Source organism: Castor canadensis, chromosome 9 (genome assembly GCF_047511655.1).
Source record: "Castor canadensis chromosome 9, mCasCan1.hap1v2, whole genome shotgun sequence".
Classification (NCBI taxonomy): Eukaryota; Metazoa; Chordata; class Mammalia; order Rodentia; family Castoridae; genus Castor; species Castor canadensis.
This window is the reverse complement of record NC_133394.1, coordinates 21,749,707-21,777,700: the sequence shown is the minus strand read 5'-3', so window position 1 is coordinate 21,777,700 and position 27,994 is coordinate 21,749,707. Positions and strand designations below refer to the sequence as shown.

At 43.8% G+C, this 27,994-nt stretch overlaps 1 protein-coding gene across 1 annotated transcript in view; it reads left to right on the top strand.

Moving 5' to 3' along the window:
- The first annotated feature begins 5,692 nt into the window (after positions 1-5,692).
- Dchs2 (dachsous cadherin-related 2) overlaps positions 5,693-27,994 on the top strand; it is a 246,551-nt gene continuing 224,249 nt past the window's right edge. Inside the window, exon 1 of the mRNA XM_074041332.1 lies at positions 5,693-8,134. Coding sequence (XP_073897433.1) covers positions 6,113-8,134 — 2,022 coding nt within the window. The 5' untranslated portion in view covers positions 5,693-6,112. The remainder of the gene's footprint in view (positions 8,135-27,994) is intronic.

Genomic DNA, 27,994 nt, shown 5'->3' with positions numbered 1-27,994 from the left:
GAATAATTATCTACTCAGAAGGTGTTGCTTTATGGGAATGGGGGAAGGGAAGGACACACCTGTTCTGACATCCACTTGTTGGGAACCTGTTGGACTTGGCTTTGATTTCTGATTGAAGGAGTTAGTCAGCCTCCTGAGATTTGGCAATGCATAGGCCCTGTTAGAAAATGGTATGTGGTTTTGGTTTCCATGTCTAATACAATATATAGGAAAATTGGAAAGAGTTCAGAGAACAAAAATAAAATGATTAAAGCGTTGAGGAAATAAAGAGCTGGGATTATTTCATCTAAAGAAAAGCTTGCAGGGAAAGCAAGAGGAGGAGTGTGCCAAAACTAGAGTTAGGGAAGCCAAATCTTAGAGACTATATGGTTGAGCAGTTTTGATTGGATGTTGTATGCCATCCTGAGTCTGAGTGGGGAGAAGTTGGTCTACCTGACCAATTACTGAGGAGGAGAGTAAGCAAGTTGTGAAAGACAAGGGGACATGGGAAAACTAGGCAGGTTTACTTTAGTTAGGGAATTCTTCCTCACGCCTACTTATGCCGCAAGCTTCAGAGGCAGGACTAACCTCAATACAGATGCTACTTCACTTATGATGGGGTTACATCCTAATAAATGCATCATAACTTAAAAATATTGTAAACTGAAAGTGCATTGAATACACCCAACCTACCAAATATCCAAGCTTAGCCTTGTCTACCTTAAATGTCCTCAGAATATTTACATTAGCTTATACTGAGCAAAATCATTTAACACAGTCTATTTCATAACAAAGTGTTTATTTATTGTATATGCATATTTAATTCATGGAAATATCAGCCTAATTTTCAGATTAGTGAAACAATCTGAAGTATTGAATATATCACACAATTTGTTGAGTCATATATACATCTAAAAAACCAGTCTATAGGACAGTACAGGTTGGTTACCCTCGATTGTGCGGCTGACTACATATCACCAGCACGAAGGAAAGATCAAAATTTCAAATTTTAAGCACAGTTTCTACTGAATTCACGTCACTTTTGCACCATCATATATTTAAAAAAAAAATAAAGCAAGTTGAACTATATTAGTTGGGGGCCATTTGTGTATGTAACTTTTTACATTCTAGCTTCTACTAGATTTTCTAAAAGTATGATTTGATACAGTATGTATTTAATGATCAATGATGTTATAGTGTCCTTCAAGGATATAATGAAATGCTTATATAAAGAAATTATTGACTAGGTTTTCTCTGTCTTCCCAAAGAATCAGAGGGAAAAAACTGTATCTGAGCTAGGCACCTGTGACTCATGCCTATAATCCTAGCTACTTGGGAGACTGATATTGGAAGGATGTGGTTCGAGGCCAGCCTGGCCAAATAGCTTACAAGACTCCATCTCCAAAATAATCAGAGCAAAATGGACCGGAAGTGTGTCTTAAGTAGTAGAGTGCCTGCTTAACATGTGCAAAGCCCTGAGTTCAAACCCCAGTCCCACCAAAAACCAAAACAAAACAAAACCTGTATCTGAAACATGCTAATGCTATGTAAAAATTAATCATTCTGTTGAGTTGAAAAATTAGAATAAATGCATTTGGAATTGGTCCTCAACATCAAGAAAGAGAGAACTATCATCATCACTGTCACCATCATCACCATCATCATCTCTCTCTCTCTTTCTCTCTCTCTCTGGCAGTACTGGGGTTTGAACTTAGGGCCTCCAGTCCTTTTTGCTTTAGCTATTTTTCAGGTAGGGGTCTTTCTTTTACCTGGGGAGGGTCTCAGACTCGAATCCTCTCTTCTCTACCTCCCACATAGCTATGGTTATAGGCACATACTGCCACACCTGTCCCTGACTCTCATCTCTTTTGGATGGCTTAAATTCTAAGGTAGGGAGGTAAACTCAATTGGCTATTAAGATTCCTATCATGCCTAGGATTCTGATTTTAAGAACTTAAGAACACAAAATATGTTAAATACCAAATCATCTTCACCTATTAAACACCTTTATATTAGTCAAGGTTCTCCAGAGAAACACAGCCTATACTTATATATCTATTATCTATCTATCTATTTATCTATCTATCTTCATCATCATCATCATATATACTATTTATTTAAAGTAATTGGCTCAGGACTGGAGACTGGAAAGTCTAAAATCTATATGGCAGCACTAATGTCTGGATTTGGAATGCTTCCCAAAGGTCTATGGGGTGTGGCTTGCTCCTGGGGGGTGCTATTGGGAGGCAGCCTAGTGGGAGGTCTTTAGGTTATTGGGAGTGTGCCCTTGAAGGAGATTGTGGCACCCTAGTCATTTCCTCTTCCCCTCTTTTACTTCCTGGTCATGAGGGGAGCAATTTTTCTCTGACACATGCTCCCACCATGATGTTACTATCTCATCTACAGCAACGGGACCAATCAATCATGGACTCAAACCTCCAAAACTGTGAGACAAAATAAACATTTTCTCTATATAAGTTAATTATGCCAGGCATTTTGTTATAGTGATGGAAAGCTGATGAACAGAGGCAGTTCAGCTCCCTGGAAACTCAGGATTTCTGTATCATTATTATTTTTGGTGGTACTGGGATTTGAACTCAGGGCACTCTACCACTTGAGCTACTCCTCCAGCCCAAGATTTCTATATTATAAGCTTGAGGCCAAATATTTTCTTCTACAGGATACTTCCATTATTTTGCTTTAAAGGCCTTCAACTGATTAGGCGAGGCCCAGGGACAATATGGAAGGTAATCTACTTGACTTTAAGTGTTGATCTTATGTACAAAGTACCTTCACAGCAACAGCTAAATTGATGTTTGAGTGAACAACTGGCATAATGGCCTGGTCAACTTGGCATACAAAACGAAACCATTTCAAATGTGACCATTTGAGCTTTTTGGTTCAAATATTTTCAGAAAGGTGACATGTGTGATGTGATGGTAAGGAGCACTCCATTGTCATGCCCCCTTCCTAGCCCTCAGTGGGCCTTCCCCTGGGATAGAAGATGGCAAGAAACTCCATAGCCTCCTCATTACCTTTAATTATCAGTTCAAATTAGTTGATGTCTTTTTGTTGTATTTCTAATTAGTCACTTGCTGTGGCTATTCTGTGCCTCCCCTTTGTTCCCACAAACACTCTAGCTATCCAGGCTCCTCTTTCTGCTCTTCTTTCTTCCCTTAGTTCTTTCTCAAATCCATTATATCACTTTTAATTTCAATGAGAATTCAGAGGACAATTTGGTTAAAGAAAATTGCAGAGACAATGAGTAGTGGATGACTCACTAAATGACTAGTGAAGACCATGTTCATTGGAGTGAAACCATCTAGGTTCAGGTTCCATCCAACACTTGCTTCCTAGGGGTCTTTGGTCACGTTACTTGCAATGTCTGTGAACCTCAGATTCCTCATTTGCAAGATCGGGATAGTAATTATAATTCCTTCCCTAAAGGGTTGAAGGAGGTGCTTTGAACCCTTAGTAACTGTTTTTCCCATTTAATTATTACAAAGCTGAGGACTATCTGCAATCTTGGAGAAAATGATTTTGAAGATCAAGTACCTGTATTACTAAGACCAGGTGAAGATCTGCCCTGCTGACCTTTCTGTCCATTGTCATTTCTATTCATGATGGTGGGAGAGGGAAAGAGAAAGGGGGAGAGGTTACAAAGATAGAATTCCTCATTTTTGAAGGCTCTCATGGCAATCAATTCTTAGTTATGGTTTCAGATCTCTACTTTAACAGACTCATTTATCCACCTGTCCATCAGTTCAGCTAGCTACCCAGCCAGTCATCCAATACATATTTAGCGACTAGAGACCCATTGTGTGCTAGGTACTATTCCTAGGTGGTAGGATAAGGTAGGATAATTGAGTAACAGATGAATAAAAAAAACCTGATCTCAGGTACTGATAGGTGTTAAGAATGAAGTACAAGTGAGGCTAGAGGGCTTATGGTAGAATGGGGGCTGCTTGAGGTAGTGTGGCCAGGGAACAACTCCCCGAATATTTGTGTGGGCGCTGAGACCAGAGTGAGAAAAAGCCAGGTCTTTGCAAAGCAGAGAAAGAGAACTAGACCTGAATAGCTCAAATAACACAAAGTTTCTAAGATCAGACAGAAGGCAGTATGGTTGGCTTCAGGGTGGCAACCATGACAGGAAGGTAGACTTACACTTTAGGAAGGAGTCTGAATTATAATCCAAGTATAATGGAATTGCATTGCAGGTCTGAGCAGGAGGTACATTGACTTGACTTTAAAAACATCAATCTGGATGTTTGGGGGAGAATTACTTAAAAAGGCAGGGGACTTCTAAAGGTGAGATGCACAGGTGGATGAGAAAGAAGCCTCCAGAGACTCACACCAAATCTCACTTCATTGGTCAAAGGAAGATGAATTTGTTTTAGTAATGTCTCCATTTACATGAACTATACTTGCTACAAAATAAATTGTTTTATTATTACTATGTTAGAGTGGAGAGAACAGCATGGCTGTGGATTAGCAATTATATATACGTCACTGAATACAAAAAGGCATTTTACTAGGGCTGGAAGGAACCACTATGCTGACTTTTAGTGGATCCTCCCTAAGGGACAGAACAGTATCTAGAAAATTAATTCTTTCCTCTGGCTGAAATGCAAAAATTGCACGAACCATTCGCTAAACATGGCGTGCCATTCTTAAGAGGGCAGAGACTCCTTTCTGGGAGCATACTTAATTAGAGGTCATTTATCAATGTCCAGCGATTATTACGGATAGCTGAAGGGAAACCTGCGACTGTGGAGACTGGCATTTTCTTTGGGCTCAGTTACTTTGAAAAACCAGGTTTTTCAAACCAGGCAGTAGTGGCCCTGCCTTCAAACTTGCTTAAGGGCAGGGGTGGATCCTCAGCCACTCGGTCTTTCTGTCAATAAACCAGTATTGTAAAACATCCTGGAAGTGATATGATGGCGCTGAATGCATTAAAAAAAAAAAAAAAGGTTCACAAGCTCAATCTATTGTCGTCATTCCTGGTGGCAGAGAGGAGTGCCAAAACGCTCACACGTCGCTGACTAGTAGCGCATGCACCATGTGCATCACAAATTTCTGGGTTTTCTCGAAGGTTTTTCCAAGTTCCGCCTTATCCCCTTTGCAGTCATCCTGGCTCCAGCTGTGCATCGGCCTTTGACTCCATCTGTCCTTCGACTGGGGACTAGTCTTCGCCAAATGGACAACACAAGTTTGATTCCCCAAAGTGATTACAACCCCCCCACCTTCTCCGCCGGCGGAGCCAACCGTCAGGCCTGCAGGAGGATGCAGGGGCCAGGCGTGGGGAGGCTGATTGCTCGCCTCCCCCACGCATTGCACTTGGCACTCAGAGCCGGGGCAGGCACCGGCTTGCGCGCCTCCCACCCACCCCACGGTCGGTCCACACCTCCCGATCCTTGTGCCTTTGCTTCTCTTGTGCCCTGCTCCCTGCTGCAGAGCCACGGCTCGGAGATTGGAGTTTGCCCCCGTGGGCGCCGCGTCACGCGCGGGGAGGGGACGGAGGCGGCGGAGGCCGGGTCAGAACGGGCGCTGCGTGGTCCCCAGCGGCGCCGCGGGGAGCGACCGCCCCCGGAGCAGACTACACGGCCGCAGCCGGAGCCGCCCTCCCATCTCTCCTCCCTCCCTCCCGCCCCGCGCCCTCACTCCCGGCCTCCCCGCCCTCACTCCACCCCCTTCCCCAGCCAGATCCCCATCCTCTCCGTGTGTGCGCGCTCGAAATAATTTCCTCCTTTTTGGCAAAGGAAACAATGCACCTGACTTTACCAGGGGGAAACCAGCAGCCGAGCAGAACAAGGAACAGATGTAAAAGGAATAAAAGCACAGAGAAAAAAGAGATGAGACTCGTTTAAAGAAATCCAGGGGCCGGAGAGGTGGCTGCAGCGGCCAAGGCGGCTGGAGCTTCCCGGGTGTCTGTCTGCGCGAGCTGCAGACAGAGGACGTTTGCACCAATTGCAGATGTAACCTCGGAAACTCCTGGCTCTGTGGGTTTGTTTGCCAAACAAAGTCTTTTCTTCTTTGGCTCACACGCTGCAGTGGCTCCTGGATTTTTTTTTTTTTGCCATCCCGCCACAGGCTGGCAGTTCTCTGGGAGCCTTCCCAAGGAGCTGGCGGAGAAATGCGCCCTTCTGGGCGGAGGATGGGCGAAGAGCTCCAGGAGCCTGGGGCTCCGGTCCGGAAGCGGCGTCTGCTCCCCGGGAGGACAGGGTCACCTCGTGGGTGGCCGGGTGGCGGCAGAGGCACCAGAGCGCAGCGCTCTCTGCTCGGGCTCTTCGTGCACGCGTGGCTGTGGGCGTCGTCGGGCTCCTTTGCCCAGGTATTCAACCTCAGCCTTTCCGTAGACGAGGGGCTTCCCCCCGACACGCTGGTCGGTGACATTCGCGCTGGGCTCCCAGCCGCGCAGCAGCAGGACGGGGATGGCTTCTTTCTGTCCGAGGACACAGATGACTCCCCGCTGCTGGACGACTTCCACGTGCACCCGGACACCGGCATTATCCGCACCGCGCGGTGCCTGGATCGCGAGCGGCGCGATCACTACAGCTTCGTGGCTGCCACGCTGTTGGGCGCCGTGGTGCAGGTGGAGATCCGCGTCAACGACGTGAACGACCATTCGCCCCGCTTCCCCCGCGACTCCCTGCAACTCGACGTCTCGGAGCTCAGTCCTCCAGGTACTGCCTTCCGCCTTCCAGGTGCCCACGACCCAGACGCCGGGTTGTTCAGCACGCAAGGCTACACCTTGGTGCAGCCGTCTGACCTGCCCGAGGACCCCGAGGGACCGTTCTTCCAGTTGCGCTACAGGACTCCAGGGCCACCACCATCGTCGCCTCTGGAGCCCTTAGACTTGGTACTGCTGCGACGGTTGGACCGAGAGGCGGCGGAGGCTCATGAGCTGCAGATTGAAGCGTGGGACGGCGGCAGTCCGCGGCGCACTGGCAGCCTGCGCGTGCAGCTGCGCGTGCTGGATGAGAATGACAACATGCCAGTGTTTGAGCAGAGCGAGTACCGCGCTGCAGTACGTGAGGACGCCCCGCTGGGCGCCGAGGTGTGTCGCGTGCTGGCCACCGACCGCGACCTGGGGCCCAATGGCCTCGTGCGCTACCGCATCCGCGCGCGCCAAGGGCCTGGGGCGGGTGCAGGCGGCGGGCCACTGGGTGACGCAGATCACTTTGCGGTGGAGGAGCTCAGCGGCGTGGTGAGAGTGAACAGACCTCTAGATCGGGAGCAGCAGGCCTGGCACCAGCTGGTCGTCGAGGCCCGCGACGGAGGCACGGAGCCCGAGGTCGCCACGGTGCGCGTGTCCATCGCTGTGCTGGACGTGAATGACAACCGGCCCGTCATTCACCTCCTGTTTCTCACCGAGGGAAACTCGGCCGGTGTCTCCGAGGGAGCCCGGCCAGGTGACTACGTAGCTCGCGTCTCGGTGTCAGATGCAGACGGTGAACCAGAGCAGGAAGAGGAGGCCGCCGGGGAGTTTGGTGTGGGCCTTGGAGGCGGAAGCATCTCGTTGTCCCTGGAGGGCGGGGAGGGAGCCTTCGCGCTGCGGCCCGGGGGCCCTCCAGGAGTGTTTTTCCTGTGCGTCGAGGGGCCTCTGGACAGGGAAAGCCGTGATCTATATGAGTTGCGACTGGTGGCCATAGACGCGGGATTCCCACCCTTGAGCACCGAAGAGACACTGCTGCTCCGGGTCGCTGACCTCAATGACCAGCCGCCGGTCTTCAGCCAGGAGCTTTACCGGGCCTCGGTGTCCGAGGCCGCGGCCCCTGGGACCACAGTCGTATGGGTCCGTGCCGTCGATGCTGATGAGGCGGGCACTGATCACGCCCGGCTGCGCTACACGCTGGTCCAGCTCTGGGCTAGCTGCAACCCGGAGGCTCTGCCACCCACAGCAGAGTGCGGACCCTCTTTCACCATCAATCCCGAAAGCGGTGTGATCAGCACCATTCGAACTCTAGACCGAGAGGTCCAGGAGGCGGTGGAGCTGAGAGTGGTGGCCCAGGACCTCGGAGAACCCCCGCTCTCTGCCACCTGCCTCGTAAGCATTACTGTGGATGACGTGAATGACAACGAACCCATCTTCCGGAGGCAGGTGTACAATGTCACCCTGGCAGAGCATGCCCCAGTTGGACACTGCTTTCTGCAGGTGAGCACATGGGGCCTGTGAACCACCCGCAAGGCTGGGCAGGGATGGGGAAAGTGAGAGTCTGTCCAGGAAATTGTGCTATGGGTGGTTATAGCTCAGCTCCCAAAATAGAGGACACGATCTACAGTGCAAGGAATGTACTGATCACGTAATATTGATGCCAGGGCGTTGGCTGCATAATCGCTAAGGTCCTTTCTACTTCCTATGACAACTGGAGCTTGATTTTTCTCGTGAAGTTCACTTTCTTTATGCTGGATCTGTGCACCCAAGTCCATTCGGGATAGCATGCAGTAGGCAACGTCACATAAGGTAGTTTTCACAAATGAGTTTTTCAAATGACCAAGTGTATGTGTTTAAACACTGAACCTTTTCCCACCTTCTTTGTGGTCTGAGACCTTCCAGTGATGCCTTTAGGAGTGAGGAGCAGGAGAGCTTATCCATCCTTTATATGGGGCTCTATACCTTGGTTTTTGATGGGGGGGGGTCACTATCAGAACTGTTCTGTCCCCCTGCTAGCCACCTCTATTTTTTGCTCCCAGTTTTCTATTTCTTATCTGAAGTGAGATAACCGAATTACTCAGGTTATCCTGGAGTAAATAAGCAGTGCCTGAGGGACTAACTGGTGAGTAAATTCTATAGCTGTATTTAGCTCCCAGCCTGGGTTGTTTTCAGACTTCTGCACTTTCTGGTTCTAGTTGGAAGGTGAGGCTTTAGCCTTATAAATTATGTTTCAAATAACCCTTGGAGGGCTGACAGAGTGACTCAAGTGGTAGAGTGCCTGCCTAGCAAGTATGAGACACTGAGTTCAAACCCCAGTACCGCTAAAAAAAAAGAAATAAAAAAAATCTTTAAATAAGTTACCTACTCTATTGTAAACATAGGGTTCATGACTGTTTCTAGCTTTTTAGTACTTTGGGTAGGAAGGTAACAGTAATCTCCATCCCTTTTTCTAGCTGATTGGTGACTCTTGAGTTGCTGGGTTATTAAAAGGTCACCTGAAAATTAATGCTTGCTGCTGAGGCAGACAGATCCACAAATATCAGTGATTAACACTGATGTGGTGTAGGCTGGCCATCACCCTCTATTTCAGATGGAGGCAGATCTGAGAGTGACTTGTTAGTCGCATGAATATTGCATCAGCCGGAGCTCAGTGTCCAAGGACAATTTCTGCCATGGATTCCTGATGATGAGGTCATAATGGGTGAGCGGTTAGACCAGGTGATTTCTAAGATTTCTGCTATCTGGAAGCCTCTAAGGATCTTGGTATGAAAATAGTGTAGGAATTTGAACTTAGGGCCTTACACTTTCTAGGCAGGCACTCTACCACTTAAGCCACTCTGACAGTCTTTTCTTTTTGACTCTGTGTGTTTGTTGGGTATTTTTGAGATAGGGTCTTGCTTTTGTTGCTGGGCTGGCCTCAAACTGTGATGCTCCTGATCTGTTTCCCAAGTAGCTAGGATTACAGGCGTGAGCAACTAGCATCTGGCCTAATTGTGACTCTTGATTAGAACCTATCTTCAGGGTTGTTTTTAAGATAGTGAGATGATTCTGCCATGAAGTGTGACTTTATCCAGTTCTCATTACTTGGTGTGTGCTGGATCTGTTATATGGTGGGGGGGCTGAACTTGGCTCAAGGGTAGGGCTGTACCTCCAACAATTGCACAGAGCCTTTCCAGGTTGCCAAGTATTACTGCAGACAGTATTAAGTTGTGCTGGTTAGAATTTCTGGAAATTCCAAGGATTTAGCTCCTCAGGATTTGCAGAAATCCCCTTACTCTCTGGGCTTTGGAGGCATCCCCACAGCACCTGTGTGAGCCTTCCATGTCCCATTAGTCCCCTAGCTGTCTCTGTCCCCTGACTTCCAGGGGAGCTTCATAGGAGAGCTTTCTTTCTATATCCTTATTCTGTCTGTCTTTCTATCTACTACTTAGCAAAAACAAAGCTCCTCACCTAGCCTTGGGATTTCACGGCCTCCTCTTCTAAGGCTCTGTTAATTGTATTGTATGAATTCTTTATACCTCTACTTCTTTCCTCTTGCTGTCTACCAGTTTCCCCTTTAGACCTACTGTCTCCTCAGCCTCTTTTTTTCAAAATCAAACAAAAACAAAATGAGAAGCAACAGGAAAAATTGTTTCTTAGATTTCTTATAAGGAATACCATATCTCTAATTAAAAAAAACAAAACCCTGGAATCTTTAGGATGGTGGTGGATGATTGGTGGTTACTATGCATCCACAGTCCTTGTGGTGGTTTCACTTCTTCTGCTTCTGGTGGCACCACAATGCTGACCTCCTTCCCCTCCCCAAATGTTGGCCAAACTCTGTCATATTTTCATGTCCAGACTAGAACTTTCTAGGCATTTTAAATATGAAGGAACAAGAATCAACAGCCTGAGATGGGTAACCTGTAGCCCCAAAGGGTTTCTGTAACTTTTGCTTTGGGTTTTTGTGTATCCTCCAAAGTTCTATGTGTTAAAGAGTTGGTCTTCAGCTCGGCACTATTGGGAGGTGGTGGGGCCTAGTGGAAGTTCTTTGGGTCATGAAGGATGTGTTCTTAAAGGGGATTGTGGGATCCAGGTCACTTCTTCTTTACTGCTTCCCAGCCCTGAGGTCAGCAACTTTCTTCTCCCATGTGCTTCTGCCATGATGGACCACCACAGACTCAAAGCATCAGGACCAACTGGTCATGGGCTGAAACCTCTGAATCAAACCCCCTTCCCCCCAGTGCGGGGGATTGAACCCAGGGCCTCACACATGCCAGGCAAGTGCTCTTGAGCTATGTTCCTAGCCCTTTTGTTTGTTTTTTGACACAGGCTCTCCCCATTACTTTTGCTCAGGCTGGTCTAGAACTTGTGATCCTCTTGCCTCTGCATCCCAAGTACCAAGGATTACAGGCCAGTGTCACTATGTCTGGTCTATTAACCCCTTTCCCTTTATGCATTTGCTTATCTCAACTATTTGTTATAGTGATGGAAAGGTGACTTTCAGAACTTCGCAGGCACTTGCCAAGAGTTCTTACTTCCTTGCTCCCTACCTACCCTATGTGTACAGTCCCTTCTTAACAACTGGCCTCACTGGAGCACCTTTCACTCTCTTGCCACTTTCCTGTTCTAGACAGAGACGGATTCCCACTGTGCAGATACTCAGGGGCTCCTCCAGTTCTAGTGCCTGGCCTGAAAGACTTCCCTTTCTGCTAACCTTAACTCCTAAACAAGACCTCCACCCTCCATTATGTGAGCCGTGCTTGTAGCCTTTGCTTATAGCCAGAACTTAAAACAGTATCAACTCCAGTATTCATGCCTGAATTCCATACTTGCAAGAACAAGATTATTCGTTCATCCACCCTCAAATACCAGGGAAATTCATTCATTAATTCATTCACTTACTCACTGAATAAACAACAACCAGTGAACGAATATTTATTGAGTACCTATTACATGCTGTTCTTGTTGCTAGGGATGCAGCAGTGATGAAAAGAGCAAGGTCCCTGTGCTAACAGAGCTTACAGTCTTGCGTTCTCTGTCTCTTCTCGTGAATGAGTGACATGTGTCTGGCCTCCACTTACTGATCACGCCTTATCCCCATTCTGACCTTCCTCCACCATTGTACCACTGCACTAAATTCTGCTTCTCAAAAGGCATCTATCTGTGTTCTGTTTCAAAGCCGTGGGCTCTTCATGGTTGGAACCTCCCTCATTGTCCCTGCAGCAGTTTGGAGTGTTGCCCACTCAGCTCCCTCTTTCCTAAGTGCATCTTCTATGCCGTCTTTTGTCCCATTGCCTTTTCTTCCTCTCTTTCTCTTGCCAGTTCCTCCCTTTCCTCCCGTGCTACCCCATGCTTAGTGTGCTGGAGGCATTTCCCAAGGCTCTGTCTTCTTCTCATGTCTCTCCTTTCCATATTCTCTTCTTACATTCCCAGAATAAATTTCCCCTCTCTCCTTCCTGCCCTCCCTCCCTCCCTCGCTCCCTCCCTCCTTCTCTCCCTTCCTCCCTTCCTCTTTCCTTCATCTCCAGGGACATCCTCCCTTATATAAAGCTTCAGGTTAACCTTTTCTCTGTCTGGTTGGTATCTCTAGCTGGGTGCATTTTTGTTGCCTCAAATCTAACATTTCCCAATTTGAATTTATTTCCCTTCTACTGTTCAGGCTCTCCCTTCCTTTCCTTCTTCTTTTTAGACTTCATGTCCATTCAGGTCACTTTTCTCAAAATCAAGCAAAAACAAAATGAAAAATAATAGGGAGAAATTCTTTCCTAGATTCCCTATAAGGGCATAATACCAGTCCATCTAATTAATCCCTCTCCCTTTCCCTTTTGAAACTTCTCTTTTTGTTAAGGTATACTTTCAATAGATGTGTTTGTACATATAATGCAAATGTATACACACATACACACACACATATATTTCTGTAGGGTGGGGTGATTGTATTTTGGATTGTTAAAAATTGTAAGAGTAAAGAGCAAGGCCATTACCTGTGTTAATTCACTGGGGAGAAAGCTGGCTTTAAGAATCCAAACTGGGGCTGTTGGGGAGAGTGCCTGGCCTGCCTAGGGAGAGCCCTTATAGATCCTGTCTCCCATCTGGGAGGAAACGGGACAGGCAGGAAGCCCGATCCCTACTGTGTTCGGTGGGACAGAAAAGGCTAAACTGTATCTTTTTCTGACTCATGTTATCTTTTGGGATTACTTCCTGTTTTTTTTTTTTTTTTAATAATCCAACCTTAAGTAAAGTCTTTCTAAATGTGTTAGCTTTGCCTCAGCTGTACTATGGAAATAAAAATGGAGAACCCCAAACGCCCCCTAGAGGTAAACTTTTATTAATCTGCTTAGTACAAGTGTCCAGGGCCTGGTGGCTATGGTGGAAGGAATGAGCAAGGGACTGAGACAAGGTGGCTCTGAGGAGCAGCATGGGGCGCCTTCTCCCAAGAGGCTCTCCTAGTGCCAGCCCTGGAGGTGAGAGACTTGATTAAGGGAGAAGGATTTTTGGGCACTCTTGATGCCACTCTGATTTTCCTTCAAAATTGACCATGGTAGTTGGCAGGGCCTTGAGGATTTCTTACATCTGTCTTTGATGCCATTGTCATCAACCTGGCTCTGTCCACTGTCACTTCTTGCCTACCATCCCCTCAAACTGGGGAGCTTGTAGGCATAGCTCAAAAGCTACCTTCTCTCACTTAGCGACTTCTTCAGTTCTGTTCTTAATGTTCTTTGTGGATGCTCCAATTCTCTTCTATTAGGACAAACAATGAACTATGAGTAGGGTGAGGGGAAAGTCCTCCATAATTTTAGTGTCCTTAATTTGAGAAACCAGAAGATCCATAACTGTTGAACTTTACTGAAGAGCTATGTAGCAACTCTCCCAAAACAACTTGTAGTAAGAGTTACAACTAGTCGAAGTTTTTATTTTTTACCTTTTTGCATTTTATTTGCATGTGCATCAGATTTATTGTAAAGTTTATTTGCTTAAGGTATTTTGTCATTGATTCTTTGGAATTTTATAGTGAATTACATTGCTTGTCTTGCATTCTTTGTCTCCCTCACCTGCTCACATACTCATAGTGTTTCTGCATCCATATTTACATGATAGGCACTAATTTTGACATTTAAGTAATTCTATCACTGTGCATGTCTGCCTTGTTCTGGCTCCTCTAAGTGGGATCCAGGCTATCTGAGCAGATGCCCAGGAAGCAAGTAACATTTTCACAGCAGTCATTTGTGTCTGTCTCCAAGGTATGCTTAGGTCACCTACCAACTGCCATCTTCCCTGGATGTCTGGTCTGGAGGCCAGGATATGTTGTGGATGCCCCTGACTTTCTTTGAGGATTTGCTTTAGTTCCCTGGATGGGCATATTCCTCACTTTGATAACTTTCCTTTCCCTACCCCACCCACTTCTGCCCAAGACCAATCAGCTAACTTCACTTTTCCTCCTTGAGGAGTGCAGTTAGATAGTTTCTGAGTATGTAATAATAGGAGGATTATAACTGAGACTCTGTGGGATGGATTTTTGGCCACTGTCAACATATGGCTTCATCTAGTTCTTGGTTCTGGAATTAAAGATGGATGACATTCTATGATAGAGCTTTAAAGATTATAGTTAGGCTCCACAGTTTGATGAAAAAATACAGATTATGGGGTCTGGGTGCCAGGGTTTGAATCTCAGCTTCACCACTTATAAACTACATGATCTTGGACACTGGGACTCAGTTTCTCCATCTGCAAAATGTAGATAGCAAAAGCACCAACTTGCTAGAGCTGCTTTGTGGAAAACGAATTAATACATGTATTTAGAACAATGCTTCACTTTTAGTAAGTACTCAGTGCCTGTCATATACTAAAAAATCATGCTATGTAATAAATCAGAACTCTGGAAATGAAACTACTGATAAAATTTTAAAAAGGATCTATTTTGTTGGATGCAGAAAAACTAGGAGTAATTAAAAATGAAGTTTCATATAGATATGCCTTTGCACTAAAAGATAGAAAAAGGAGCAGAAGCAAGTTTAAGTTGTGATTTAGGTTTTTAGTTAGATACGTAAGCTTCTGGCAGTGGAAGCTGAAATCTTTTTTCTTTTTTTTTTTTGACATTAGAAGTTTGCAACCTCTCCTTGTAGATGTATCTACCTGCCTTAAGGAATACTCAGGTGACCTTTCAACAGGGACTCTTCGGGCAAACCAGCAGTAGCAACAACTAAAGGGTTGTGCAGCTCTCAGAGGGACAAGGCAGTGTGACAGTTGTGATGGAGGCCTTGCATAGCAGGTCATTAGTCCTCAGGGGTTCACTGGAGGGCACTACCCCAAAGTTAAACTTAGTGCCAGTACTTACCCCTCTCATGCAGGGCACAATTCTGATCTGTAGAGTGCCCTGATGTTTTTTATTCTGCTTTCCAGTTATCACTCTTTGGGTTCTTTTATTGAGATGCATGCCAGAAGTGAGTACTTAAACTTGCAGTCAGACAGTCCCAATTCCAATTCTGACTCACCATTTCCTATCTCTGTCACATCCTCTGGCCACAGACCCTAATCCAAAAAATGTTGCAAAGATTGGAGACAAGTGGTATTTCATGATAGAAGGTGGTAGGTGTAGAGTTACAGGACCCTGGAGGTGGGAAAGTTTTCTTTATCCAGTAGATCAAGGAGTCTTCTGTTCTGGTATATAAGTTTTTATTTCAAACCTGTAGCTGGAATCTTTTTGTGTTTGGGTAAAAATGGGCAGTGCATTTCTAGCAAGATCATTGCTACAAGAGAAGTACATATTGTAGACTGTAGAAAAGTGTGATTGGTAAGCTCTCCCTTCTCTGAGGATTAAAACCTGGCGATAACTTGACCTTATTAACAACCGAATGTCAGATTTCTACTAAGGGGCCCCTCACCTTGTAAATTATAAATTAAGAATTATCACCAGTGAAGGTAATTTATACTTTCACAGCCCATTAGAGAAATGATGCTAAAACATTTTTGTTTGTTTTACAAATGCCAGGTTATTTAAATCTTACTGAATTAAAACCTGCAGATGAAAGGAATATGTGTTGGTGGTAAAAGCACATCAGGTGAACATTATCATAGATATGAATTCAGTCAAAAAAATCTATTTAGTCCCTGAGGATCTGTGGATTGGAATAATCCTGGGGTGCCTGGTTCCTTTAGTGAAGTCGTGGGAGGGAACAGCTCAGGAAGAAGTGCTGTGTTTGCCTAAAGAGTTTGGTTTTTATTATTATGGAAAGAATTGGCAATACAGGAGTTTTTTGAGCATAGACTGACACATGGAAGGTAAGGTTTTAGGAAGATTTGTGTTGAATTAAAGAATAAAAAGAAGAAAGCCAGGAAATCAGATAGGAGAGTCTTAGACTTGCCATAACGCATGTTCAGCTGTGAAGCAGGGACGTGGTAGTGGGATGCAGTGAAGGCCTTAGATGCGTTGTAAAGGGAGACCCCACACAGCTTGAATGGGGCGGGAGCCAGGAAGGAAGGAAGATGCTGGGTTTTCAGTCTGGGTTAGTGGGAGGAATAGGAAAAGCTAAAGGGGAGAAGGGGAGAGTTTTGGAGGGATAGACACTCACTCAGTTGAGTTTTGAATATATTGAATATAAATTAGTGGCCAGTAGCCCAGGAAAAAGATATCCTAAGGTCTTTAGAGATTCAGACTGCAGTGCAGGAGAGAGACCAAAGCTAGAGACATACACTCATAAGGCATGCCTGTGGAGGTGACATTAGAGCTGTGACCGTGAAAGTAAGGGTGACGACAAAGGACAGTGACTAGGGACGCCAGCTGGGAGTGGTGTCTTGCCAGTCCCATGATGTTGGAGGGCAGGTGTTTGCTTGTTTTCCGAGCCCGGTGGACCATAGCCCAGAGCACGGTTGACGTCTTAGCCCATTTTCTGAGCTCCTCAGAGTGCTTCTGAGGCATTCTGCACACCCCTTCACACTCCCAGGCCGCAAGGCACCTGTATCTGGCTCTGCTGGCTTCTCTCTCCCACCCTTCCTGTTTCCTATAAGCTGGTCAGTTCCCCATGTGCACTGAGGACATTCACAGTCTTTTAGCCATTTTTTGTTTCCATTAAAACTCTTGCCATGCAGGCAATCTGATCTGTCTCCCATTCCCTCAGTTGATCCAATTTCGATATCTCTTCATCATTGCTTCTACTCAAAGAACCCTGTCCTCCAAGAACAGGGCTCTGGGATAACCTAAAATCTTCTAGAATCACATCCTACTCTCTGATCACAGCCTTTCAGCTTTCTTAATCCAAGATTGGATTTACTTTCTTTATTTTTTCTTTTTGCTTTTTTGGATAAGATCTTGCTATGTAGCCCAGGCTGGCCTTGAACTTACAAATCCTCTTTCTGGGATTACAGGCATGAGCCACCATGCATGGCTATTGGATTTACTTTTTGAACCTGCCTGTTTTCTAGGCCCTTTTCTCTTCTTTTTAATATTCTTGCAGATATGTCCCCTTCTGGCTTTAGTTCTTTGTCTAGGTGGGACTCCTTGACTCCACCAAATTAACCCTTGTTCTTCCATGCCTGAATGGATATCATTGATAATGGATCAGTTTAGTTATTGATAGATATGCAACCTCCCCAAACATACACTAGGCCTCTGGGGACAGCTGGAGTAATTCCAAGTCATCAATTGTGTCCACTATACGTGTGTGCTATTAGCCAGGCTCTCAACTTTTTTTGGGGTGCGTGTGTGTGTGTCTGTGACTGGAATTTGAACTCCGGGCTTTGTGCCTGTAAAGCAGGCACTTTACCTTTTGAGCCACACCTCCAGTTTGACCTTCAACTCTGTCACCTTAGCATCTCTCCCAATCTTTAACCATTACATCTTGCTCTCTTTACAGAAATCATGCCTCCTACTCAGTAGAGCCCAGAAGGTGAAAATTTGCTTGTGTTTTTACCTGCCGCGTTAGACCTTTGTCTTTGTGCCATCTACTCTTCAAGGACTAGGTGATTCTTCTCCATCCAAATCAAACCATCCATCCACACTCCACATTTCACCTCTCCCATCTTCTCTGACATTTTTTTCTTTAATATGTCATGCTTCTCTTTATGCCTCCCCCATTTTTTGAAATATTTACAAATCAAGTCTGTAGGCATCTTGTCCCTGTTAGTTCAGCTGTCTCCCTCAGTGGCCCATAATGACAGGTGTCTGCTGCTTGCTGGCCCATCTCTACCAAATCCCGGTTGTACGAAGAAGAGTTCTGGGAACCTGTGCGCTGTCTTGTTCAGTGTCTGGCATCTCTCAAGGATGTACTTAGCACCCTGCCTTATCTTTTGAGCAGAAGTCATATTCTTTCACATATATTGGTGTGAAAAAGCTGAGAAGATGCTAGGCATGGTGATGCATGTTTGTAATCCCCGCTACTGAGGAGGTGGAGGTAGGAACATCATGGTCCAAGGCTGGCCCAGGCAACAGGGTAAAACCCTATCTGAAGAACAAACTAAAAGGACTGGCAGAGTGGCTCAAGTGGCCTAGCAACTGCAAGTCCCTGAGTTCGATCTTCAGTACTACCAGAAAAACAAAAACAAACAAATAAGCAAAAAACCTGGAGCTGGGGAGAAAATGTAACTGTTAACATATAAGACATGACATGTAGAATCATTAGCGCCCATGTCTTAATGTTACATCCCATAGTTAATGGAATCCATGGTTTGGTCTTGATTATTGTTTAAATTATCTTGCTACTCTTGTTACGAACTGGATTTTGAGCTGTCCCTGCCTCGTCCGTGCAGTAGGATGCGGTGTCTTTAGTAATTCTGCTTTGAATTTCTTTTTCAAATGGCCAGGCTGTTAACTTCAGTTAAGATTTTACCGTTTTCCCACAAACATGCAGATCTCAGCCCTCTGACGAAGTGTGTGAATGCTCTCTGATAGGATGGAAGAGGGTTGCTACTTTTTATTATTTCCAGGTGTCCCTGCTGTGGACAGGAGAGTGCTTTAGTGGGTAAACACTAGTGTTGTGGAACTAGACGGATGTGGATTTGCATTTGAGCTCACTTAGTGGCTTGGCCTGGAGCAAGTTCCCAAGCTTTGGGAGCCCCAGTTTTCTCATCTATAACATAGGTATGAAAATAGGATCTTCCTCATAGGGTTAGTGTGGGAACTCAGTGATGATGCTGTCCTCAGAGCAGTGCCTGACACCTGGTAAACTCCCAGGAAAGTGTGTTGTTATGTGTTTGAGCACTTGAGCACTTGGGACATTAAGGGTGAAAGAAAGAAGTGTCAGTCCCTTCTGAAAATCCCAACGGCTGGTCATAGTAAATGGTTACAGACATGATCCTAAACCTCAATTGACACTCTAGGAAGATGTATTGTCTTAATTAATATGTAGGGATTCAGTCCCAAACTTAGTTAGGTGCTTACCTTGGATAGTTAGAAGCCCTGTGAGCCTTGAGGGTACCTTGGCCTCTTTGGTTTAAAGTAAAGACTAGGGCTGGGCATGGCGCTACATGCTTGTAATCCCAGCTGCATAAGAGGCAGAGGTAGCAGGATCATGGTCTGTGGTCAGCCCCGGACAAAAGCAAGACACCTTGTTTGAAAACTAAACTAAAGTAAAAAGGGCTGGGGGCCTGGTTCAAGTGGCAGCAAGTACAAAGCCCTGAGTTCAAACCTCAATACTGCCGAAAAAAAAAAAAACGAAGTTAAAAAAAAAAAAGAAGTAAAGATTAGGACAGCAGAATCTAGCCTGCTTTCTGGAACTCTTCCATGGTTCCTGTCTGGCCATACTTGCATAACCTAAGGCATTTGTCACCCTGGGCTTTTCTCTGACCTTCCAAGGTCAAGAGTATTTCCTTAGAGGCAATGCTAGGCTTACTCCTGTAGCTGTTTGTTTTCTGAGCTTAAAGTGAGCCAAGTGAGAGAGAAAAATATCGATTTCTGAAGATGACAGCCAACAATAAAGCAATGTGCCAGTGTCTTTTTTATTGATTATTCTCAGAGCTGCTTCTTCCCATTCAGGGGTAGAAGTTGGGTGAAGGAAAGAAAGAGATACTTTGACATTTCCCTTCTAGAATATCATTAGTTACAAACATTTACTCCACAAAGATTTACTGGTACATACTACTTTGAGCATGGAATTAATAAAATCATTGGTTCATTAGTAGGAAATTTACTAACAGAAAAAAGACACCAATTAAAACTTATTTGAGGCTGGGGGAGTAGCTCAAGTGTAGAGTGCCTGTTTAGTAAGCGTGAGGCTCTGAGTTGAGTTCAAACCCCAGTGCCTCAAAACAACAACAACAAAAAAAACTAAACACCACAAAAGAACTTAAAAGTTCTTTTGCATATTGAAATGGGGGAACTCAGTAAATAATATAATTAAATATTAACATAAAACTTTTTTTAGCTAAAACTTTTATTTTTTTGGGGGGTACTAGGGTTTGAACTCAGGGGTTGACACTTGTGGTATACTGCTTGAGCCCTTTTAGCTCCTGTTTTGGAGATTGGGTCTTGCTTTTTGCCTATTTACACTCCTGGCATAGCTGGGATGACAAGCGTATGTGCCACCACACCTAGCCTTCCTGCCCCTCCATTGAGATGGAGTCTCTCAAACACCACTCACCCCCCCACTCCCAGGCAGACCTGGAACTGGGTAGCTAGGATTACAGGGGTGAGCTGCAACCTGCTTAGTTGCATTTTTATATGTTGTCTAGACATCTCTTGTGCAATCAAATCAATTACTTGTTTGTGCTCACTTCACAGAAACAAAACTCCTTGTTGTATATTTTAAGTGTCTGTAGTTTTTAATTGTTCAATATATTTGCTTTGATGACATCGTTGGCTTATTAAATCCAAAATCCTCAGACAAGAAGATGCTATCTGTTCCACGCTTTGGGGGAATATATTGTGGCCAAAGTGAGAAAGACGGGACATAGAGCCTTGCCATCCTAAGCATGGCAAAGAGGAGGGAACAAAACAGAACTTGAGGTGTCTTCTGATCAGTTGGATTATTGATGACAGTCAACTGGAAAATTCCATTCAGTACAGGGGACTGGCCTCCACCTGTCACTTTCTCATTCAGATTATTCTGAAATTTCTTTTGTTCATCACTTAAAGTAACTCTGAAGAATTAACCATTGTAGTAGACATGTTTTGAAGAGATTAAACGTTATCTTTAGTAAATGAACTTAAATATTATTACATTTTTAACATTTGTCTAGTTGAAGTCCATGATGTGTGTTCCTAAGATTTCTGCATTTGGAAACTCAGAGGAAGTTAGTGTTTATATAGAACTCATCTTGTCCAGCTTCTAAGAATGTCTGTGACACCAGAAACGAGTTAGGAAGCAAGGGACATTCTAAGCTTCTGCACCATTTACTCTCCTTTGAAGTATAGATTATTTTAAGGATGAACTGTTAAACATAACACAAAGGCAGCTCTGTTTCATTAAGTATAAACAAGAGGACAATATTTTGGTGCTGGCAGACCTATTTCCTGGGTTCATCTTACAAGAGTTTTCATGACACTTTCCTTGTGTGGAATGTCATTGTCATGCTTACGTTTATTCTACTTCCACTGCCTTTATCAGTGTCCAGCATACAGAAGAGGTGACAGGAAGGACAGTTTATAAATGAATGTTTCACAGTACCCAAGGAGATATGCTCGCTTGACGACATTAAATGTACAGATTCTCTATTTATTGCACAGCATGAATGTAGTAAGTTTACTTTGAGTCAGAAATCTTGATACATGTTAAAAGAAAGAAAAAAACCTGGAACATGGTAATACTTTTAAACCGTCTGCATAAGAAGCACATCAACTTTAATTTAAAGTAATAATCTTTTAAGGTTACTTTATTATTACTTTTAAAATACATTTTAACATATGAAATAATTACCTCTTTTGTTTATAATTTGTGATGCTAACCTTCCTGTTTTCTTTAAATGAGAAAGTTAAACTTATTCTATATACAAACAGGGATCTTTCTAGATGCTGCTTTTTCTTTATATTTCAATTTTCTTCCACCTGGTTCTTCATTCTCTGTTTCTGAGATTCCAAATACACGTGTTAGACTTTTTGGTCTAAAACTGCTTCATGCAATTTTCTTCAGATCTGTTGGTTTGTGTGACTTTCTTTTCAAGTTCACTGTCATGCTTTTCATCACCTTTCTGCTGTTCAGTCCATCAGACAATTTTTAAAACTTCAGTTACTGTATTCGTTTAATTTCCATTTTGTTCTACTTTACAGTTTCTGTTTTTCTGTTGGTATTTTATCTTTCATTCATTGTAAGAGTGTTTTCCTTTGCCTCACATGGATTTAATACCTGCTTTTAAAGTTTTTTTTTTCCCCCCCAACATTTTGAATTCTAACATTTGAGTCATCCTGGGATTGGGCTCTTTTTTCCTCTTAAAAATGCACCACATTTCTTACTTAAAGCTTTTGTTAAATAATTTTGCACCACATTCTAGTCATGTTGTGTGTGTTGTGTTGTAGAGACTGTGGATTCTGTTATATTCTTCTGAATAGTGTTGGATATTTTTGTTTTAGCAGAGAATGAACTTGGTTGGACTCGAATTTGACACTCTGAAAGTAACCAGTGAAAATCACATTTCAGTTCTATTGTTTTGTAACTCAGCTGTTTAAAGTAGGGGTCAGTCAAAAATTTATATGTCAGATTTTGAGCTTACCCAGAGGGTTTTCACCTCCATATCTGACATTTTGCTCTCACTTTATAATGGCCATCATAGCTCTGGACTCTGTTTTAGGGTCCTTTATTCTGGAAAGACTATGTGTTTCCATTGTGCCTTACCTCCCAACCCTCCTGCCCTGACTGATGCCAACCTCAGGGTATCAGCCTAAAAAATAAAGAAAAGAAACTGACAACTGGGAACCCAACCCACCTCAGTCCGAAACCATCTTTCCAATTTTTGACCCCATGTGAAAATCATTGCTTTTGTTTAGCCCCTAGAGATTTCAGATACTTTTTTTCCTATTTATTCAAAGTTTACAGTTGTTACATACAGGAGACTAGGTTTTGGTTGGTGTGTACTTGGTTGTGTCAGAAGCTGAATTCCTGCTTTTTCCTTAAATTTCAAATTTTTTTACTTCCATGAGATTCAGATGACGGAGATGATAGTGGTTGAGCCTGGTGGTTCATGTCTGTAATTCCAGCTACTCATAAGGAGGAAGTAGGAAGATTGTGAGTTCAAGGCGAGCTCCAACAAAGTTAGTGAGACCCTGTCTCAGACTGAAACAAAAAAGGTCTGGGGTTATAGCTCAAGTGGTAGAGTGTTTTTGCCTAGCAAGTGGGAGGCCATGGGTTCAATCCGTAGTATGGTTTTAAAAAAAGAGCTAATAGTAAGAATCCTTTGAAAATAAAGCCTGTTTGGCTAGATGAGGTGGCTCACAGTACTCAGGAAGTAGAGATTGGTAGGATTGAGGCTTGAGGCCAGCTTGGGCAAAAAAGTTAGTGAGACTCCATCTCGACAAATAAACTGGGCATGGTGGAACACAGCTGTAATTCCAGCTATGCAGGAGGTATAAGTAGGAGGATTGTGGTTCAAGGCTGGCCCTGGCAAAACTTTGAGATCCTATCTGAAAACTAGTTAAAGCAAAAAAAGGCCTGGAGGCATGGGTTAAATGTTAGAGTGCTTGCCTAGCAAGAGAAAGGACCTGAATTGAAACTACAGCACCTCCCAAAACCCCCAAAAGAAAAGAAAGCCTATAGAATTTTTACTCTATTTATGATACATTAATTAGGTTATTGTTGAATGGTGACTATTACACAGGTTTCCTTGTTCAGTGTTTCTTAGGCTAACTAGTGTTGCTACTGGTAAATGCTAGCAGTTTAAAATTGAGTAAATATATTTCCGTTTTAACCAGGGATGACAGATAATTTTATGCATTTATAATTCTAGAATTTTGGTTGAACAAATGATAATCCTTCATGAAAACGTAGAAGTAGAAACCAACTCCATGAATTACTGAGAATATTTCCCAGCATAGTTGGGTTTGGTTGAGTCAGGGGTGTCATGTCATTTACTGTGACCCTGTCCAAATGCAAAGAACTATCCAAGATTCTTAACACCATCACGACTAAGTTTTCATATACGAAGGAAGCTTTCATCTAAGTAGAAATTCAGTTTGCTCTTTCTCTTTTTGCCAGTCAAGGCTCTGGGGCCCAAATATCTCACAATTATCTCTACTAAGCACATTGTTCTCCCTGTCACATGTCACATAGAATCTGACAGTTCCTTTTGACAATTACTCTTTCAGAATCATCTGTCACAGAGATCTGACTATTTTACTCTTATTTAAAACTTTGCATGGCTTTGTAAGATCAAGTGCAAAATCCTTTTGTGATCATTCTATGTGCCCCTCTATCATTACATGGAACTCCTCCCCACAGCCCCCCATATCTCATGAAGAGATCTTGCTTTTCTCCCCTCAAGCCTTTGTCTCTGTGTCATGGTCTGAATGTTTGTGTGCTCCCCAAATTCATGTGTTCGTGTGATGGTATTTAGACATGGGCTTTTGGAGGGTAATTAGGTTTAGATGAAGTTAAGAGGGTTGGGGCTACATAATGGATGTATGTCCTTAGAAGTAAGAGGAGGAAGAGAGCAGGTGTGACCTCTCTCCCCACGGGAGGGCACAGCTAGGCGGCATCTGCCTGCATACCAGGAAGCAGGCCCTCACCTGAACCCAACCCCGCTGGCACTTTGACCTTGGACTCCAGCTTCCAGAGTTGTGAGAAATGTCTGATGTTTTAGCCAGTCTATGGTGTTTTGTTCTGACAGCCCAGTCTGACTAAGGCACCCAGCTTCTCGTGTCAGTGTGAAGGGTCCCCTTCCCTCCAGCTAACTCTTACTTGTTTCTTAAAAGCACCACCCCCTTAGGAAGCCTTCCTTGCCATGTGACCCCCTCTTGACCACTGCTAGCTGTCTCTGTCTTTTAAATACCCACAGATTGCTCACGTCACACAGAAAAACCCTGTGGCAGCATTTTTTGCCCAAGTAACTGTTTAGCACTGGTTGCCTTGTGCACTGTGGGATGATGGCAGAGGCCTTATTTGTCTTGCTTACAGTCAAGTGCTTCCTAAAACGCCTAGCAAGCAATGACAGTAAAATTTGTTCAATGATCAAATGCAGATACCTGCAGGCTAGCCTCATAAAAATGCGTGCTGATGGCTCCAGGAATTGGTGCATCGCAGGGTGACAGTGAGGTCTGTCGGAAATCTTTCCTACTCCTATGGCTTTCCGAAAGGCACTGCCTGCCATCAGCTTAGGAAACAGAGACAGTTAATATCCTTGGTGACGCTGTAATTTAGTATCAGACAGAGCTTTTCATTTCCCATAAAAAACATGATCTCTGTCAGTGACTCTGTTTTACTGTGAGAATATGAAGTGACAGATGTTGTGTATGTTGGAAATAGTACTAAGAGTGTTATTTCTTAAGTGTGTCAAGTTAATGGTCCGCTGTTTAGTCATTTAACTGTCTTTAAAAGGCACTCAGGTCTCTCATTGTTATCCCCAAAATGATTGACTAGCTGTTTTGAGGAGATAGCAGTATTTTAACTTATAAGTTGACTGTCTAATTTGTCAAATAAACAAACCAGTTCAAAACCTAAAAAAAGGAATAATCATAGTAGATATATTTCCACTTGCTTTTGGAGGAATGCTGATATCACAAGCACTTCTCTAAATCCTTTCAAACAGAATATGAATTGACTTGTTAATAGCGATTGCTCAGTGGGAGAGATGGCAAGTAGAAAGAGTATCGCTTGCATCCTTAAAAAATTCAAATCACATTTATTTTTTGACTAATCAGTAAAAAATAAAAATTGTGCATATTAGTGGGGTACAAGGTGATGTTTCAATACATGTATCCATTGTGTAGTGGTTAAATCATATTAAACATAGCTATTTCCTTAAACATTTATCACTTCTTTATGGTGACACCATGCAAAATCCTATTCTCTAGGCTCTTGAAATAAGCAGGACATTATTGTCATCTATGGTCACCTACTGTTGGTAGTACACCAGGACTTGTGCACTTGTCCCTATTTCTCTGTAACATACTATCCCATATGTCTGTAGCACATTTTTGTTATTCACTCATCAATTGATGGACACTGCGTTGTTTCTATTTCTTGACTATTGTGAAGAGCACTTGAGTGAACTTGGGAGGTCAGATCTCTTCAACACTGACTTTATTTCCTTTAGATATACACCCAGGAGTGAGAATGCTGGATCATATAGTAGTTCTATTTTTTTTTAAATATTTAAGTTTTATTTATTTGTTTATTTATTTTTGCAGCGCTGGAGTTTGAACTCAGGGCCTTGCACTTGGTAGGCAAGTGCTCTACCACTTGAGCCACATCCCCCAGCCATTTTTGCTCTTCATCATTTTTCAGGTATGGTCTGGCACTTTTGGCCCAGGCTAGTCTTAGATCTTCCTACTAGGCCTTCCAAGTGGCTGGGATTACAGATGTGTGACACCATGCCTGGCCCTATTTTTGTTTTTCTTTGAGGAACCTCCATACTGTTTTCCATAATGGTCGTACTAATTTATATTCCTATCAACGCTGTACAAGAATTCCCTTTTCTTCGCATCCTGGCCAGCATTGGTTATGGCTGTCTTTTTGATAATAGCAATTCTTATTATGGTAAGGTGATACCTCATTGTGCTTTTGATTTGCGTTTTCCTGACGATTAGCACTTGGTTTCTGCATTGTATATGTTGTGTTCCTTGCACCTCATTTTGTTCATCGGGAGAATGGGATAATAGGTCCTTTGAAGGGTTATTTTGAGAATCAAAGATGGTATCTTTAAAGCACTAACACGCGTAATCACTTAAGTTGCAGCAGCTCTTTCTTATACATCATGATGACAGGGAAGCTCACGCAGACATTGTTCTCAGCCTGGCTTTATGGACCTGGGTGATTCTGCTTGATTTACTACTGAAGGCAAATAGAGTGTGAGCCCTCTGTCTGCTGGATTAATTCTCCTGTTTTACATTGATTTACTCTTCTTATCCTGACAACGAGTGGGATTGGACAAGGTCATAAGAGATACATCCTAATCCTGAGGAAAAACTAATTTAAGATATGGCTGCATTAAATGCAAAACGTGTGGCTAATTTATTCCTTTAAGATTTCAGCACTTCAAGCTTATCAGCTAAATGAATCTACTTTTAGCTTTATATTGCTCTCCAGGGATTAATTTATAGCTTCTATGGGAAGAACTCCATAGAGTTCTTTTGATTCTTCCAGTGTCGGATCCATTTTTAAGATCTAGAGCTATTTCTGACATATCAAGCATTCAATTTAAATGGCATTTTCTCTTTCCTGATTTGGCTGGGTTTGATATGTTCACTTTAAATATTTAAGTTTACAGAAAGAATTAAGTACCCTTGTTTCTTTGATGTTGATAAGGAAGGCAGAAACTATTGATTTCATTTTCTTGTTGAAAAATAACTAATACATAATTGCAGTAAGGTGATAGTTTTAAAATGTTATCATTGGAGTATTAGCAATGATGTAGATGATAGCCAGGCTGTTAGCTGCATTGTTCTACTGAAATATAACTTAGAGAAAGGTGAAAAATACAATATTAATATAAACATTCATTCTTAGCGAGCCTTTTTCTACCTGAGAAAACATGCTCACGATAAGAACTGATAATAAACATTCATGAATGCTCACTATGTGCCCCATGCTATTCAGACACACATGATTAATTAATTAGTTTCTTTTTCACAGCACCTGGTGTCGAAGGTCTTGCTATTATGCCCATTTGGGGGAGGAAAAAATTTCAGAATAGAGGGGTTAAGATTCTACAGCTGGTAAGTGCAAAGTGGCTTGGCCTGGTGTTTGGGACCTCAGGACCAGGTTCCTTGGAACCCTGCAGAGGTGAAGGCTTGCATGGTGGAAGTGCTGGGCACTGGGTGCTCCTGGGAACAGCACCTGGAAGGGAGTGAGGGCAGCAGGGTTGGGTGAAAGGGGAGACATGTAGCAGTGACCTCAGCCTCTCCTCTAGGGAGCTCTGGATTGGAGATCCTCACTTCATCCTGAGCAGAGGGATGGGGCAGGAAAGTTCACAGCCATGGTTTTGGCTAAGGGGCAGTTCCCCAGTACACACTCAGCAGCCAGCTGGGGAATGAGTGCCTGGGGCTTGAGGGGACTCTGGGTGGTCCACTCTGCCATCCACTGCAATGCACCTCCAACAGCCTGCCTCCTTATTTGGAAATAGGGACTTTGCTGGTACGTTAGGTTTCTAGAGATGAGCTTATTCTAGATTTAGGGTAATTCCAATGACTGCTGTCCCAAGGTTACCAATTGGAAAGGGAGGTTTGGGACAGAGGGGAGGCCATGTGAGGATGGATGCAGACATTAGGGCCATGCTGTCACAAGCCAAGAGACCCCAGAGTCC